The sequence below is a fragment of the Pipra filicauda genome, unplaced genomic scaffold (assembly GCF_003945595.2).
Source record: "Pipra filicauda isolate LSUMZ 115617 unplaced genomic scaffold, ASM394559v2 scaffold15_size4787011_pilon, whole genome shotgun sequence".
Lineage (NCBI taxonomy): Eukaryota > Metazoa > Chordata > Aves > Passeriformes > Pipridae > Pipra > Pipra filicauda.
In genome coordinates, this window is record NW_024104096.1 from 1,605,553 (window position 1) to 1,623,668 (window position 18,116).

The window sequence follows — 18,116 nt, forward strand, 5'->3', positions numbered from 1 at the left end:
AATTTAACTGTGAACTGAAACAAAGTTCCTCTCAGAAAACAGAAGAGCTTTAGCATTTGCCATTATAAAAATATTCCCCCCCCCCCCTTCCTGTAGAGAAAGAATAAATTGGAGGCAATAATAATCCGTCTGTCTTCTAGGCAAGAGAAAACTGGAACAGCCCAGAGATGTCATATTTAGGATTCTTTTGTGGCAAGGAAGATTGATGGAATCTTTATTATGATGGGAAATGGCCCAAACTGCCTTTGGTAGAAATTTCCAGTAGTCATAGATGGAAATGAAGCACCCAATTTCCATCAATTACCCTGACATACTTCCTTAATTTTACTAGCTGAGCTAAGACCCCGGATACTTGATCTCCTCTTTGTATGCATTACAGATATATTAATTCCAAAATAATTAATATGCATGGCATATTGAAATAATCTTAAATCAAAGATTAATTTGAAATTACAAGTTAATCACATATTAATTCAAAAACTGAATTATACTTACTTGGCAGAATTGAGAACTTTTGGAGCAGAGGTCTGAAATAAATATCAAGAGATTACAGAAAGGTCTGAGGGGATCTACCCTGATCTGATATCATGAAAATTGTGTATTTGAAGCATGCAGTGATAGAATGTGTTCCATTTTACCCATCTGTCCACTGAGAAATTAAGAGTCTGATACAGGTATTTAAAAAAATTATATCCCACTAGTACTGAAAACAAGGAATTTAAACCTGGTTTAAATCTCCATTACCTTCCTTATGAGATATTATATCCTCCCATGCTTTTTGGTGATGGCTATAGTATTTGGATGCATTCATTTGCTATGCTTTATCTTTGTGCTACTGTGAGGCTTCAGGAACCACAACTCTCAACAGAAGGCTACAGTGAAAAACAGTGCTTCCCTTTGAACCTCTCACAGCTGTGTTCAGAACAAGCAGCAGGTGCTGGTGCCCTGAAATACTCAAAAGATTATGGAAAGAGATCTTACTTCTGTGCACCACTTGGAAGGGGTGGAAGTGGAAGCTCTTGATTGGAACTTCGTCGTCGTTCTGCTGCTGTAGGTTTTTCTGTGGTTTGGTAAAACAAATGTTAGCGTCAAGATTTCTTCAGAAACATATTGTCCCAGATAAGAGAGTTCCAGCAGTTGAAGGAGGGTTTCTTTTGCTGTAACGTTTGGGAATTTTCCTCACATGGCAGCTTGCTATCGCGCTACTCTCTTTGTTAATTAGTGGCATGCCACCAAATTTCTCGGCAAATAGCTGTGCTGTGGCTGCCTGCAGGGTCGCAGTGGGACACTTGCCTTCTGAGAGGCGAGCTGTGTGACACAGGGGGAGGACACTGGGGCAGGCTGCCTGCAAGAGCTCGGCTGGTTGGCTGCATCTCACCCTGGTGTCAGACAGCAGCTCCTGCTGAGCCTTTGCCTGGAGGAGCAGAGACGGGATGCAGTTTGTGCCTGTGCCAGGAGTCGGCTCCGTGTGAGGTGGTTCTGGCTGAGTTCTGAGTGATTCGCCTCCCTTCCCTCCTTGCCACTCAGAGGGCTATATGGCACATTTCTGGTCCATTATTGTCCTACATTACCCCGCCAGTAACCTCAATAGTTTTACTGTGACTGATTTCAGAGAACAATGATATTCAGTGCAGCTCAGGCTGGCCAGATCCAGTCTGAAACGGCTGAAACCAAACACCCCTCAAAAAACCAGAATAAGTTGAAATGCGGTGTTATTTGTTTCATGTTTCTAATAAGAAGGAAGTTTAATTGTGATAAATGTCAACTTTTTCACAGTAGTGGAGATAATTTACCTTCATTTGCAGTTAAGATCTCTCTGGAAGGTAAACATGGTTTCTGCAATAAAACAGAAGGACACCAAATATTAAATGGCATGTCACTAGTACAGCAACTGTTTATGTTTTTATACTTTTTGTGAACTAGTTTACATGTAGACTTGACAACATCCTGGAGGAATTAGGAGGCAGAGACACAGCCATTCTCTGAAGAGCCTCTTAATTGTACAACCTTGAAGCTCAGGATTTTGCAAAATAGATTTGGAAAGAATCCCAGTTTGTGGGTATAAATAGACAGACAAAGTAAAATCTGGAGACGTGTTTGTTTTTTTTAAACTTCCATTGGTAAGTTTGTGGTGTAACAAATGATTCATTCTTATCTCAGGCCCAAAAATGAAGAGTCTATCCCTTTATTGAGCTATGCTCACAAATTTCTGAACAGCTTTCTTTTTACTGAAAGTTAAACTATCAGTTTAACTCACAGTAAAAACTCAACCAACCTTCCAGTTTCAATTTTTTTTTCGTTTTGAAACAATGATAATAAACTGCCAGTTTTGAAACACTTTTCAAATTAATTTATTTGAAAATTTTAACCAGTCGTCTTACTTTCTCCCACTAGAGATTTTGCAATATTTTTATAATGATGAAATAGTTACTGAAAAACCTCTAACAAATTTGGTAAAATCCTGCATATTTCTTGACCTGTCACTCTTACAATGAACTCATGTTCCCCATAGGCAGTCCCATGTATTTCCAGGAATACTTCTGAATGGCCTGTGTTCCCATTTATTTCTCATTTATTCAGGTCTTGCACTGTGTTTATTGTTACATCCTGGAGTATTGAATCCAAATATCCCTTTAATCAAAATACTTTCCCACTTGAGCTTTCTCACTGCTCTTAGTTCAGGTAATGGCACCCAAATATTTCTTTTCTTTATAACTCTCTTCCCCCTCATCTTTTTAGGCATTTAAGTTGTACCCAAACATATGATAAAATTAGGTTTTACAGTACATTAAAAATTTAATAAAATTATCATTTGGTTATGCAATTACAAGTCAACTTACTGGTGAATTTACCACATTAGAAGTTTTCTTGCTGAAGATTGGAGGAAAAAGAAAACAAAAAAAGAGTATGGTTACTTGGCTGGTACATGAATTCATTTAGCAATTAAGGATCAGTTTCATTGATTCTCAGGGTGTTTCTATCTAAGATGGGATGCACTGGATAGCTGTAGGACTTAGAAACAAAAAAGAATAAGAAAAGAATTAGGGTGTCAGATGTAATGTGGGTATTTGGGAAAGGTATTTATGCAAGGAACCTGCAGTCTGTCCAGTACATAAGATGACAACTTGGGTGGGGCAGAAGAACTTTAATGACAAACACAACTAGGCTTGCATATGCTAGTGCTGCAGTATGAGATTAAATTAAGCAAGCCAGCATCTGCCATAAGTGGCAGGCAGTGAAGGGCTACGCCACACAAACAGTATTCCTCTGGAAATAACAAAATATTAGCTTGCCTTTCTCTAGTTAGTCTCAAACAGCAATAAAAATTATTCCTGAATTCCAATTGCCATAGGCAAGGATAGGAGTTAGCTCCTAATATACCTATTAAAGCACTCCCCATCAAAGAAGTAGTTTTATTATTTTTTACTCACAGGCCCCTTGGTAATGGAGATGGAGTTGCTCCAGGCAGAAATCTGGATTCTTGTGTGTTATTGAATCTCTGACCTAGAGATGCAAGCAACATATTAAGTACACAATATTAGCTGTATCTGAACAGTGGATTTTCCCCACTGCCATTTTAGTGTTAATGTAATAAAAGTAAAAAATATCCATTGGTTTAATTTTTATCTTAACATATTTTCACTCTGATTATACTAGAAAACAGTTCAGTAACATTTCTTGCTTGTTGCTCACCATTACAGATAAAATTTACACTGACACACTACACTGCATTCCATATTAAGGTCACCAGTGGCATATCAATCCCTCTCATATTGCCATGTTTTCAATATGGAATACTTACTCTCATCATTATTGTTTGCTTCGTGGTCCTGTAATGGAAAAATAGGTTAGATTTGATATGAAGGAATTAAAAAAGAAATTACTGTGTACAGTTTTGGGTCCTTCACTACAAGAAGGACATTGGGGTGCTGGAACATGTCCAGAGAAGGGCAACAAAACTGGTGAAGGATCTGGAACACAAGTCTTACAAAGAGTGGCTGAGGGAGCTGGGGTTGTTTAGCTTGGAGAAAAGGAGGCTTGGGGGAACCTTATCACTATCTGCAACTACCTGAAAGGAGGTTGTAGCCAGGTGGGAGTCGGCCTGCTCTCCCAGGTAACAAACAATGGCCTCAAGTTGCACCAGGGGAGGTTCAGATTAGATACTAGAAAAAATTTCTTCACTGAAAGGGTGGTCAGGCATTGGAACAAGCTGCCCAGGGAAATGGTGGAGTTACCATCCCTGGAAGTGTTCAAAAGGTGCGTGGATGTGGCACTTGGGGATATTGTTTAGTGGTGAACACAGTGGGGCTGGGTTAATAGTTGGACTCAATCTTAGAGGTCTTTTCCAACCTTAATGATTCTTTAATGAGAAGTGCATAAATAATCAATATGGCTTTGGCATCTGTAGTGATTTTTAAAGCAATATTTGTACAGAATGCATATAGCATCCGTAATATTTTTAATCAGCTTTTAGGATGTAATTTGAAAAATTTAAAGCAAACATCAAAGTTCAGACTTTCTAATAATCTTGAGATTGCCTGTAGTGTTGAGAAAATTGGGCCTGAATGTTGCAGTGAGACCTTTTGGTTCATATTTAATTTCTGAGCTGGAAGACAGAAATTTTGCAGCAGATTTGAATATACTAAAAACACATCTTCCACTGAAAGAAGGAAACTGAGTAAACTGTCTTTACACCATGCTAGAATTGAAGCAATCCAACTAATTTCCTGGCTTCTTCTGGAGATGCTTACTTTTGGCCCTCATTTCTTGTCTTGTAGGGAATCGGACTCCCATATGATAAGTACCTTTCAAAGAGGCACCAGGTATTAATTTGTCCATCTTCATCTTCCCAGTTAATGACTTTTCAATAATGTTGGTCAAAAATGCATCCATTCTCTGGTTGGAGAGGTGTAATCCATCATCCAACAGTTGGGGAAGTGAAACATGGAGAAATTATTTTCCCAGTCAGCCAGGGCCTTTGAGAGGAACAAGGGTTACAGTTCTGTGCACGTGATCAGTGCTGGTTGGTGTTGACAGTGGATTGAATGGGAGCAGTTAACAGATGTTTCAGTTATTGTTTGCTTTGTCACTGTGCATAGTCAGGGATGGAAAAGCACAACACAGCATTTGACAAACATCATGCTCATTACCATGTTTTTTGTTTAAATCTGTAAGGGCTGACCACTTACACAACAAGCAAAGACCCTAAAATTTGGACTACACTGACTAACTCTTTCCTAGGCTGACTCTTGTGACAAACTGGCTAACTGCAATGACCCAGGAGCTGAATACATCCATGGTACAGATGAGCGTTTGGGAGCTTCATCCTTGGAGCTGTAACTAACTCAGTATGTGGCTCCAGCAAAAGGATAGTCTCCTTTTACTCTCTGCAAAGCTGGGATGATATCCATCTCAGAGCTAAACTCTGACAATACGTTAATGGAGAGGTTTCAGCTGCAATATGGCACTTGAGTCTGTTGTGAAGCAGGAGTATTCTTAGTGCTACTCAGATAGTGGAATTTGTGTCCAACACTGTCCCTTCAGAAGCATTTTTTTCCCCTAATCTTCTGTTGGTAAGAAAAGCTGAGAAACTGTTTCATAGAAGAGAAATCGTGACCTTGGCAACACTTGGGAATTGTTCAGCATCCCATGGGATATAGATCTAAATGAGAAGAACTTTGTGATGGGGTAGAAGGGAAACTAAAATGCTGATAGTGTTGTATGTACAAAATACTTGGTATATATAGAAATTGAAAATAAGACTCATATACCACCTGCATAATGTTACTATAACATCTAATCCTGTGATATGACCCCAAATTCCTAATTTTGAGTGTCTAATTTCTCTATATAGCTATTGGTAGACTGATTATTTCTTAGGTACAACTCAGACCATTGGGCCAGGATACAGTTTGATGCACATGGCTTTTGGCACAGCTACTGATGCAGTTACTGTCAACCTGTTTCTTGATAGCTGGCTCCTCATGCACACCCTTTTGTGCTGGAACAACTGTGAGTAGAGCTATGGTGCAAAACAATTTATGTAACTAATCTGGCTGAAAAAGAATCTTTTGTGCATTTGCTTTTGCTCATTTCTGCAGTTAGACAAGTTTCCAAGTAGTTTGCTTCAAAAAACCTTTGTTCCAGCACAGTGGAAGGGACAGACTGGGGACAAGAGTAGAGGGAGAAGAGAATTGACTGAAACACAGCCTTAGGAACCCAAAGCTTGTAATTAGCCCTTCATGGACTGTATTTTCTAGTGATACTGGTTACTCAGACTACCCAGTCTGACATTTTAGAATGTTTCCATTTTCAGAAAGCATTAATCACTCATCATCTGAGAGGAATGAAGCTCAAGGAAGGTACTTCAGACTGGGTAAAATTGCCCTTTACTACTTAATGTTCCTGGTGTTCAGCTGCTATTTTGTAAGACAAGAAATTATTTTTGTGGACTGAAAAATATATCCCTTAAAACATTTAAACTTTTTCTTGGATCAATACAGATGTCCAATGCTCTTTTGTCCAAAAGATTAATAGCAACAATTACAATATTAGATGAATATGACAGAGTCATCTGTTTCTGTTACTTAATCCAGATAATAAAAAGCATCCATCTATTTATGTATAAAACACAGCCCAAGTTTAACATATTCTTTTATAGTAGTCCATTGATTACTCACTGGTTTTGGATGAAGACGGCTTCTGGGAAGAGGCAAAATATTTCTGAAAAATATAAAAAATATTTCTGAAAAATATACAAAATAAATGGAGTAGGATTTATTTGTGTAATTTCTTGGCTCAGATATGCTTTTCAAGATCTAGAGATAAGGAGGTCTCCTGTAAATAGTTTTAATTCCAGCTATGCACTGCTGCAGTGGCTGTGGTGATGCTGTGCTCTTGGTGTGGAACTAATCTAGAATAGCTTCTGTCCTGACCTATTTTGTAAAGCAATGTCCTAAAAATGAGACAGTGGTTATGAAGCAGCTTCCTACACTTCTAGGGACACAGGAGTGAAGTAGGCTGCATGCTCAAGTATACTTTTTCTCTTTTCCTCCAGAGGCTTGGAATACAAATTGTGGATTTACCGTGTCCAGTTTCTTTACAAGCAGTCCTGTGCCCCTGCAAAAACATTGCATTTGCAGGGGTGCAGAGATGGCTAATAAAACTTTAAACTGGCTTTCAGAGATATTTTGTCCCTGCACTGGATCCCTAAAGGGATATTCCAGAAAATACTATCCATTTGGCAAACTGGCTTGACTACAGAAGTTCACAAGAAAACTAGAGCTTTCAGTTCTCATCTTGTCCCAGTGAGGGTCCTGACAACTGTTTGTTGTCAGAAGGCTACACATTAGAGAGGAGAAAATCTTCTCTCTGATAATATTTCCTGTTGATCTAAGCTGCTGTTGACTTACCTGCAAGTCTCCTGTTTAGGTGGCTCTCTGGTCATACTGTGCATGTGGGAGTGCTCTGTATTCTTAGCAGGCATAGACAGAAGTGGCTTAGTGAACCTAGTAATAAAACATGCATTAAGAGATGAAAATTATAGTTAACAATTGTGAATACAAAGAAAACCTCTCTTTCTCCTCCCCTACCCCCTCAAAATTCTAAAAAGTACCCTTAAGAGGTATTTCTTTTTAATGTGTTGTGCTTGGGTTATTGAAATTAACATAGAAATGGTTGATAATTTTTGTATAGATAATCTAAAGAGATATTTACTGCACATATATCTTCTAGAGAAAGAATTATCAAACATGTTGTATCTAGATAAGAAAATATATTTTCTGACAAGTTTTAAATAATGCACAAACATTCACAGCAATGGGTTACCTGGCTACCGGTGGTGGTGGTGATGGTTTTTCCTGTAAGAGAAAATGCACTGAATTTTTTGGTCACTTTTTGATTTTATGAAATACATTTGTATGATCCTATTTATGTTACCACATCAAGATATTATTTTTGCATTGTGGTATAGATTTCTATTAGAGCCTGGTCTGGTAATCTGCACTAGGATGGGAGAGGCAAGAACTCAACACCAGTAAATCTTCTTTGGCCATATTATGTCAGTACCAGCAAGTGGGAAGAAAATTACTCTGTCAGAGCTGTCATTGCTCCTCTGTTGCAGTTCTGCTTCTGAAAAGCATCCCGTTAGGCTGCTGCTTCCCAGACTGGATAACTATCACACAGGACTGGGAAATTTCTGCCCCTTCCCATTTACTCTGTTCTGCAGACCTTTAGAATCGGTCTGCCAGCTTTTCTGAGAAGGGAGTGTCAGAAAGTTTTAAGTGCAGACAGAGATTTGTTCCCATTTTTCCCCTTGAAAGACTGATAATCTTTTTTCGCAATCATATTTGTACCCTGCCTGAGGGCAATGCAAGTCATACTATAGAAAGGCCTCACCTCTTCTTCAGGAACCTCATAGACTTCTGTAGGACAGGAAGGAAAAAAAAAAGTGTTCTTTGGTTAGCAAAAACATACTGCATGTTACCAGAAAAACTAATCTGTTTTTTATCAGTTGTACTTCTGACTCTGGAAAAATAACTTGGAGAACCTGCTCAGAACTTGATTCCACCTCCAGAACTCTGGAGTAGCAAAATCCCCGGTCTTCTAGTGGAAACTTCAGGAAATGTCCCAGGAATTCTGATAAACAGTCACTGTATTAATGAAGTTTCCACCCACCCCACAACCTTTTTTTTTGTTTTGCTTTTCTTTCTTTTTCTCCCCAAAGCAAGGTGAATGTTTGTGTTGTACAAACACGGGACAGTTTGGAAAAAATGTGTTATCACACCTGTGCTAGCATTTAGCCTTTCCTTGACTCTCAGGGAGGAAGAGATAGGTGAATCATAAATACAAGCTGGTGCATTTGCGTGGCCAGCATCCATTCTCTGACACACAGGTATGTTTTAATTCGTAGATGTTAAGAGCAAAACCCACAAGCATTCTTATCTATGTTCAGTTTCTTCAATGAAAATAGAACCCTACTTCAAAAAATTTCACGTCAGCCTTCCTCACTTTGTTGTGCTGAAGTGTTTGAGTTCCCACCAGGGGGAGATGTTTTATTTTTAGTAACGTCTGTCAGGAGCTGGTTGTTGCTTGACACTGATTTACAGAAAGGCTGAGATTGAAAAGGGCATTTTAAAATGTCTGGAAAGTAACTAACGAAATCTTAAATCATTCAGAAAGAATTTTAGTTTATGACTTGTAGTTTGCAACTTGAAAGCTAAACGTATTACTAATGAATATGCAAAGCTTTTTAAAGAACTGTCATAAGTCTGTAAAGGTTACATTCTAAGCAATTAATGGGATAATGAGGATACAAAACAACTCTGAGTTGGCACTGGAAGATTAAACAAGTATGTCTGCACTTACAAAAGCAAATAGGATTCCTCTTATTTGCTTCTGCTTTTTTTTTTTTTTTCCAAATAAATTGCTCTTTATAGAACTTAAATGGGAACAAAGGACAAGCAAAACATCAGCCTATAAGGAACTTCTATATGGTTAAATCCTGATGTGGTCAAAGTATTAGGTCTTAATCCCTATAGTGAAATGGGATTACTAACATACCGAGCCCTATAATTGTTTTTACTGTACTGATCTATTTGCATTCCTCCACTAAAGCAAAAGACTAAAAATGAATTAATTTGGGCAAAGAAGTTGCTCTACTTTTATTCATGCTTAAAATGGATTTACTATTCAAGCTAGACAAAGCAACTGCTACAACAGAGAAAAACTAAAGAGGAACATATTTAAGTTTTACTGATGTATGTCATAAGGTTTGTGTTGTGAATATATTAAGTGTAATTTAATATTCCTCAGTCTTAGATTATTTTCTTTTAACAGTGATAGAAACTCCACATACCTTGCATATCAGAAGTAAGAGAAGGCTTTGGAGAAGTAGGGGGGCCTGGCTTTGTTGTCTTCATAAATCTGTTCCCAGGAGCTAAAAACATATTTTATTCATGTACATACATACTCGTGCATGTGTGTGTATTTACATATATATTTATGTATGTGTACACATCTATTTATATATATATACACATGTTAACAAACTAACAATGGAACAAATTAACAATAAGAATGAATATTAAGTAGGTCCAAGTGGTAGCCTTTTTGTGTGACCTTGAATAAATCAATTGAGTCAGAAAGCAGCTCTTATTTTAAAAGGGAAACATTATTCAGTGTTCATGCCTTCCTGAATAGGTTTGATACTGTCAGTGATGTCAGAGAGCAGAACTACTTAGTGTTCTCTGTTTGCTTTTCACCTTTGGGCTGTAGTAATTTCACTCTCCAGCTAAATATACTACAAATAGTGAGATTAAAAACAAAATAAAAAAATACAATCAAAGTCTGTCTTTATCTGAAATATTTAAAAATGTTTGTTCTCCTGAGGCACTTCAGTAAACAGAGAATTTTAATGCTGTAGCTCCCTTGGATGTTTAGGATCACATGCCTGGTTGTACAAGGGCTGGACTTAGAAATAACTGAGAGAGGCAGAAATTAAACATGGCTTCCAATAAGGTTAAAAATAATAAAGTTAAAAATAATTTTCCTTGGCCTGGTCATGAACCAAATGCCTTTTTACAGACTGTGTTTTCTCTAATAGCTGCATCTCCACTCTTTGAACCCTAGAAAGAGATATTAATTTGATCAATTTTTTTCCACTGTTGTTCCTAAGAACACAATAATTATTAGCTTAAATGACTAAAACTCACATTTTGTAGGTAGTGACATGCTGCTTTCTGTGGGTTCAATATAGTTATCGTCATCATTGTCCACTGGCACAATGTAATTATCCTGTGAGAAATGCAGGACAAAAATCTACCAGTTAAACCTCCATCATATCAACAAACTGTTGGGATTGAAGCAGTTTACAACAGTTGTCATTTCACAGTGACTGCTATTTCAGACATTTATCATCCTATGTGGATGGAATTCCCAAAGACCGAAAGCCCTTTACCAAATAATTCCAGTTCTAGACTGGTGGATGAAAGCCCTCCTCCCTTCCCTTTGGTACTGGAGTAGTCTTTGAGGTTACTGTCTCCCCACTGCCTGCAGCTTGTTACGGATGATCAGAAACTACTTTGTGGTCTAAAGAGCCTCCTTGATACTCAGAGTAGGCAGATATCCCCCAGGGATCAGTATGGTACTCACAGGTCACTGTGATGTACAAAGTGATTTGTCCATAGAGGCTAAGAAAGGGACCAGGTCATGGCATTGCTCTGATCTGTCTTATTGGTCTGGAGTCATCAAACATTTAAACAGCCAAAACAAGTATATATGTAAACTTTACCTCATCATCACTACACTCCTTAGGCTTTGGTGGTACTTTTGGTTTTGCAGCAGGAGACGGCAGTGGCAGGGATGGCACACATGGTTTCTTTGGTCTGGACATGGCTGGACTGGGTGTACTTGGAAGAGGTTTGTTGATGGGAGGAAGCTGCTGGTGACTGGTGCGATTGTCTTTTAACGTGGAAAAAACCAACAATTTTAGGAAAAATTACACATTAGCCTCTGCACTGTCTTCAACTACCTGTGCAAACAAGTCTTTACTTGTGACTGCAGCTCAGGTCAAAAGGCAGACCTGAGCATAGCTGGTCCTGATGTTGAGACTTGTGTGTAAACTGGTCCTGCCACCTTCATTGCTCAAGGTGGCAACCCACTCCTCTGTAACAGGCTGCAGAGGTTACTTAGGCACTGACTGTTCTATGAACAGCTGTTTAACTCCTTAGGGAAACAAGGAGTTACACAGCTCACACACCTCATGGCTGGGTGGTCCTTTTGTTAGTATGTCCTGTGCTGGTATGAACTTTGGTGATAGGAAGTGAGAAAGAACGTATCTGACATATGAGAAAAACAACTGTTACACAGCACAAAGGGTGGGACTGGAACATAAATTATGCCAGGTTCTCTGGGGTGTCATTTTAACAACTGCCTTTACAAAGAACACATAAACGAAGTGCTGATAAACTTCTGTGAGTACATATGTGGTATTTTAGCACTTTGATAAATATTCTGCAACCAGTAACAGTCTTGTATCATACCAAAGTGAAAATAGGCATCATGTCAATGTTTCTTTTCCACGTCTCAAATCTTCATCTATCTGAAGCTAACTTTCATTCACTTCAGTGCAATCTTTCCATGGTTGAAAATAATGGAAACAGAAAGAAAAAAAATGCCTCTACACTGGACGGATGTAAATAAAATCTTGATCCTGTCCTGTTTTTCAGGATATTTATCATCCTTAGTACCAGTCTTCAAGGACAATATGAAATGAATATTTGGGCTACTTTGTCCTCTGTTTTTGGAATAATGATTGGAGAAACAGAGAAGACTAAGAAGGGACCTGTCTAGTCTTCTGTGCCCAATCTTTAATATGAATTCCTGCATCCTTGTGTGTGGATTAATCTGGAGCCAAATTAGTGATCTCTCCCATAACTTTGCTTGCATTTTGTAGTTAGTAGATGTATATTAAAGTCTCTAGGACACATTATATTAAAATTCTGAACTTAACTACCATCAATACTAACTTGTTTCATGCTGTAATAATAAAAACCCCTACCCCTGAATGCTGAAGACCTGACTGTCAGAGTTAAAAGCAAACTCTTGAGGAAAGGACAGGTTAGTCTATTTGAGGCCACATCTCTTCTGGTACTGATCAATAAGCAATTATCAAGCTGACATAGTCAACTGTTCCATAACTACCTGCATATTCACCCCTAGAAATAGGAAAAGCAGAGGGAATCTTCTTTTTCTCCTTCTCACTTGGAGGTGGCTCATAGCTGTCATCAGGATTCTCTTCACTGGGGACCACATACATCTCAGAGTCAGAGTGGTCATCTGGATTTTCATAATCACTGTCCTAGAAAGACAGAACTTCCCATTTTTCATCTCATAACATATTTATGGCTTCATAGCAATGTACAACACAAATATCCTTGCAGGAGTACAATAACTAAATTACAACAAGCTATCCTTGAAAGTACACATTACACTCCCTTTTAGTGCTTCCTCTTTAAACAGATGGGTGCTTCCACCTGCCTCCCCTTCTGCTCCTCCCAGGAACTTCCTGCTCCCTGTCTTCTTGTGATCTCCAAGGAGTCCTTTCACCTCAAGAGCTGTCTTCAAATTATGGATCAACAGCTTGTTTCCCTTCCCAGGACAGTTCCTTTCTAGTTCCAGCTGGGACTCTTGCTGTGTCTTGTCACTTCCTCTCCCTTTCCTATTAAAATGGTAATCAAGATCTGACTCCAGAAGGAAATTGGTCACTTCAGGCTGACAGTTGCACCATCACTTTACATGGCTGATGGCCATGGCTTGCTTCATTCTAGTGCTTTCTAAAATCTTAGCAGAAGTTTTTCATTTTTAAGAAGTGGCTTTCCTCTCCTTACCCTTCCTACCCTCTCTCCACCAAGTAAAAGATCTTACTGGTTTCTGAAATTATTGTTCAGTTTGAGAAGTCCCTCAAATTGATGCCATGTGCTTACGTATCCAAAAAGCTTAGTGTCCATGGCTGCCATTGACAGTGCTTCTGAAAGTACTTCTAAGTTGAGTGTAAAAAAAATTGAGCTGGCTAAAAGTTAGTGGCTACTTGTGAATAAAGCTGATGTGACAAATAAGGTAATATTTCAGTAGTATTAAGTTCAACCACAACTAGATGATTCAAAACTAAACTTTTCTTATTATTTCTTGTGCTAACTTGCTGCTACAGTAACCTTCAACTACCCCAAAATATGTACTTACAAAATCATCTGACCATTGTTCCTCTTCATTGTCTGCATGTTCTAAACCAAACATAAGATTATTTAAGGAGATGGAAGAGTGAACATAGATGTTTATCTTAGATTGTTTTTTCAATCTATACTTATCATATTCAGTTTAAAAAGAGTGGAAATAATTTCCTAAACAGTTTGAAGCAACACATCTGTCTTGCTTGTTTTTGACAAATTGTTTCAGGGCTGTTGGGAAAGCATTAGAAAATGCCAAACTGCACATGGTCCAAACAGCAGAGCATGTACTTTACCCACAGTGTCCTGCTAATGCATCTCATTTTTAAGTAGGGGTGACAATTTCTAGATAACGAAACTATTGCTGACCTCTGGGCTCTGCACTTTCTTGGATAAAGCTCCAAGACAGCACACTAATTACAAATGTTGATGTTTAACACGGTACGCTTATCTGATAACTTCCAAACTCTATTCTCTTTGCTTCAGTTATTGTCTTAAAAAGATGGCTGTTAACATGAACTAGTCTGTGGGCAGTGCTGTATGATAAGCAAGTAGAGTTCTACCTCTAAGGTAATTCATGATGTCAGTATTACATTTGTAGTGTTAAGATTCTGAATCTGTGATGATCCATTTTTTCTTTTTTTTCCCCTACTTACTTTCACATCAGTTTCTACCAGGGAGGGACTGGATGCAAATTCTCCTCCATTTTTTACAGCAGGCTGCATACAGACAAAGACTGATTTTGAAAGAGTAGCTACTTGCTGTTTTTTGCTAGCCTTTCATTTCAGAGGCGTGAACTACCTTCAGAGTTGTTGTTAATGGTACTCTGTACTCTCATTAAAAACAAATTAGGAGGCAGTGTATAACTGAAATACTGTTAGGCATATAGATAACAAATTTACATAGACATGCAGTTTAAATTTACATTAATACAGCCTTACCTGTAGCATAATCCCTTTGTGGTAGACTTGGTGGTGGCTTTTTTTTAAGGCTGTAAATGATAATTATTACATTTATGATCTCATAAGTGACATTCAGTAGAAGGGAGCTTTAGCCAGACACATAAAAAAGCTGATAACAAAAGATACCTGCAGCTGAGGAAATACAGATTACCATCACAGATGCTTAGCAAACAGCTGTAGAAGAATGCTTTGAAAAGCTAGAAACAGATAAGATATTAAAATATAATCTGATATTTTAATTCTTTTTTTCACTTAGAACATAGGTTGAGAGAACAGCTTCCTTGCTCACCCCTATCCTCTTCATTTCCAATGCAGAAACAGATAACGTAGGGGATAGAGATAAATGCATGTCTATTGGAAGATGAAAATCTGTTCAGGTTCAAAGAGGTTTTCCTAAGAGTATGGCAGAAGAAAGTGGTGTAGCACTCTCCATTTGTGTTTTTAGAACTATAATTTTGCATGTACTTTATTTGCTGATTAATGTTTAAATGTATACCAGGTCTCTCAGTGCCAGATTCTGTTTCTACTTATTATTATTTTATGATGTTATGGCCCTTTTTTGGTAAAAACTGTTATAATGGCATTTGTAATACCAAGCGAATAAAAAAAAAATTTGTAGAAAGACTGAAAGGATATTTATGGCTATACATATTCATATGTATATGCATGTGCATGTATATATATTTAGCAAGCAGAAGTACACATATATGTAATATATATGTATACACATATATACGTAGGTATTCATATATACCCCTCCTTGCTAACTTGCAGCTGTCCAAAGACACTGAATTACAGTCAGTTGAATTATTTCATTCTCTCTGCAACAAAAGAGAAGAATTCGGGCTTAAGGTCAAGATGGAACGGTGCCTGGGTGACACCAGAGGCCAGACTGATACCTCTGAAGAGGAAAAAACCCAACCCTTTGCTTTTTGTAGCCAGATAAAACATTAACACAGTTAATGGTTTTAAAAATGACTCTTCAAAGTGACCTTTGAGCATTGTCTGACAGCTCCCCTACAGCACTGATGAGACCCCACCATGGACCTGAAGCTTTGTCCACTGAATTGATGGCTTCACTCATTCTTCAGTCAGGTCCTAACAAATTCATTTGCAAAAATGAGCAAGTCATTTTAAAAAGAAAGTCTACGAAGAATTTAAAATGCTTTCTTGTGATCTCTGAGCAATAGTGATGTCTACGAATTTTGCTTTACCACAAGAATTTATCACTCCATATGTAAGTCCTGAGCATGCTGCTCAGGTGTCATTGTTCAGATACCACTGTAACTCTGGGTGGAGGCACTAACACATCAACTGAAAAACTTTTTCTATCTGTTTTAAGAAAGGCTTTGGCTACTCCTGAGTTGAATTCATGGAATTCTGTTGTTCAGATAGTCACCAAAATCAACCATGCACATGCATGAATCAATGAATAAATGGTGCAGGCATTGCTAAAGCTCAAAAAAGACCAACCGCCCCCTACCCCAAAAAATAAAAACCAATCCAGGGAGATTATTTTTGCAATATTAACCTGCTTTGTTTGTTACTAACAACACTAATGATGGATATTGCCTCCTCCAAGATTTTAACTTCCTTCAGTTTAATATAACAGTGTACAAACAGCAAATGAAAAAGCATTCTCAGCAGCCCTGCTCTTGTCTTCCTCCGGGTTAGCACAGCCATGTTAGAAAGAAAAACCCAGGGCCACTGCCAGGGCACATCTCAGGTCTTAGGGAGGGTAGACCAAGATCTATTGATGTACTTTGCAACATGTCTATCATGAGTTGTTCAGAAATGGTGGAGACTTGGAAAATACTGGAACTGAGGCAACAGTAAGAGGCTGTCTGGGTCATGGTGTAAAGTATGTGGCTTAAGCAACATTACACATTTGTAAGCTGCTAAGCAGAAGGCTTCCATACTTTGTCCCAGGCCCTGTAAATCCTGGCAGTGGCCCTGACAGAAAATGTCAATACGTTATAACGAAAGCATATGAGGTACAGAACAGAAGTCTGTGTCTAAGCAGCCTATCGTGCTATTGTGCAGCTATGAAATGGCATACCGATCCCAAGTATCTTTCCCAGTTTTGCAAATTAAGGCCACTTGTTCATTTTGGAACCTGAATATCAATAGAAGAAAAGAAATTATGTTTCTTTCACAGAGCTGAAACAGTTCATGGCCACATCTACATTTGCTAGAATCTCTTCAAATATGTTATTTATTCTAAAATTCAAATCCACTTAAAAAGTAATTCTCACTGTATTTATTGAATGTCAGATCCGTAATCCAGGCTCTTTTGAAGTCAGCTGGAGCTTCACTGTACGGGAGCCAGAACTTTACCAAATGTGCAAACCACAACACAAGCTCAAAAGACATAACCCTATGGCAAGGCGTGGTTACATAGCTATTTCAGATTCTGACATCATTATCCACACAAATGCTCGCAAAAGGGCAATTGACTTTGTCCTGTGTCCCTGAAGTAAATGAGGAAGCACTGAAAGAACCAAATGCTATATAATTTAGCATACACATTTAAGTGTATTTAGTCCTAGTATATACATTTTAGCTTCAACAAATAACCAAGTAGCATTTGAGACATTTCATACAATGGGATAAATGCCTCTCACACAAGAACAAAATGCATGGTACAGAAATTCATAACAACCTGAAAGTGAACAAGCTATTCCATCTTAAAACAATGTATTCCAAGATTGCCCCCCTATAGCACACTAAAACATTTAGGCATGTGCTTAACTTTTCTCACATGCGGAAACTGCAAATATTAATTACATACTTTGAATTCATAGCATGTTTTTGTTTTCCTATACTAATGGAGGATTTTTAAATAAACTGCAGGAGAGGTCTGGGTGTTTTGCTCTAACAACACTTATTTGTACAGGCTACACCCAGAAAAGTAACCAAACATAGGTAGTAGTAGTAGTTCTTTCTGTGTTGAATTTAATTCTCCCACAGATGCATTTCCCCACTAGTGTTTCTGCTCACACCCCCATCATTTAAGATGCGCCTGAAAACTCTGTTTTCAAAAGTCCTTCACTTTTTCTATTGTTAAATCTGTACAAAGTCCACTCCCTTCTTAGAGACCATTTAAACTTAATAGTTTTTACAAAAATTATACTGATAATCTTTACTGAGTTGAATATTTATAGTACATATTAGTTTTAAGTGCACTAGATCATCACACTTGTGATTAATCAAACTTTGCCAAAAACATTTTCAGAGTTCCAAAAGGTGTGATCTAGCTGACAGATAAACTTTTCCTGAACTGTGTTCTCATGACCTAGTGGAATAGTTTGTTATAGATTTGGAAGTATGTGGCAACTGTATAAGATAAAATTAATCTGAAAGCTTTTTTGGAAAGTCTTATTACTACTCTTTCACATATTTTCTTTACAATGTGCTATGACAGTGAAAT

The 18,116-nt window shown here is 38.0% G+C and overlaps 1 protein-coding gene and 1 long non-coding RNA gene across 2 annotated transcripts in view; one reads left to right on the plus strand and one right to left on the minus strand.

Annotated features, from left to right (window-relative positions):
• Window positions 1-18,116, minus strand: part of BLNK (B cell linker) — a 102,700-nt gene that overhangs the window by 13,063 nt on the left and 71,521 nt on the right. The window contains exons 7-23 of the mRNA XM_039379189.1: window positions 16,746-16,802; window positions 14,666-14,715; window positions 13,741-13,781; window positions 12,703-12,859; window positions 11,291-11,460; window positions 10,713-10,794; window positions 9,857-9,937; window positions 8,398-8,423; window positions 7,828-7,859; window positions 7,413-7,508; window positions 6,681-6,723; window positions 3,803-3,830; window positions 3,432-3,504; window positions 2,841-2,871; window positions 1,794-1,836; window positions 982-1,060; window positions 496-527 (exon numbers count right to left, since the gene is read on the minus strand). Coding sequence (XP_039235123.1) covers window positions 496-527; window positions 982-1,060; window positions 1,794-1,836; window positions 2,841-2,871; window positions 3,432-3,504; window positions 3,803-3,830; window positions 6,681-6,723; window positions 7,413-7,508; window positions 7,828-7,859; window positions 8,398-8,423; window positions 9,857-9,937; window positions 10,713-10,794; window positions 11,291-11,460; window positions 12,703-12,859; window positions 13,741-13,781; window positions 14,666-14,715; window positions 16,746-16,802 — 1,121 coding nt within the window. The remainder of the gene's footprint in view (window positions 1-495; window positions 528-981; window positions 1,061-1,793; window positions 1,837-2,840; window positions 2,872-3,431; window positions 3,505-3,802; window positions 3,831-6,680; window positions 6,724-7,412; window positions 7,509-7,827; window positions 7,860-8,397; window positions 8,424-9,856; window positions 9,938-10,712; window positions 10,795-11,290; window positions 11,461-12,702; window positions 12,860-13,740; window positions 13,782-14,665; window positions 14,716-16,745; window positions 16,803-18,116) is intronic.
• Window positions 1-18,116, plus strand: part of LOC113982543 — a 42,567-nt gene that overhangs the window by 10,318 nt on the left and 14,133 nt on the right. The window lies entirely within an intron of this gene.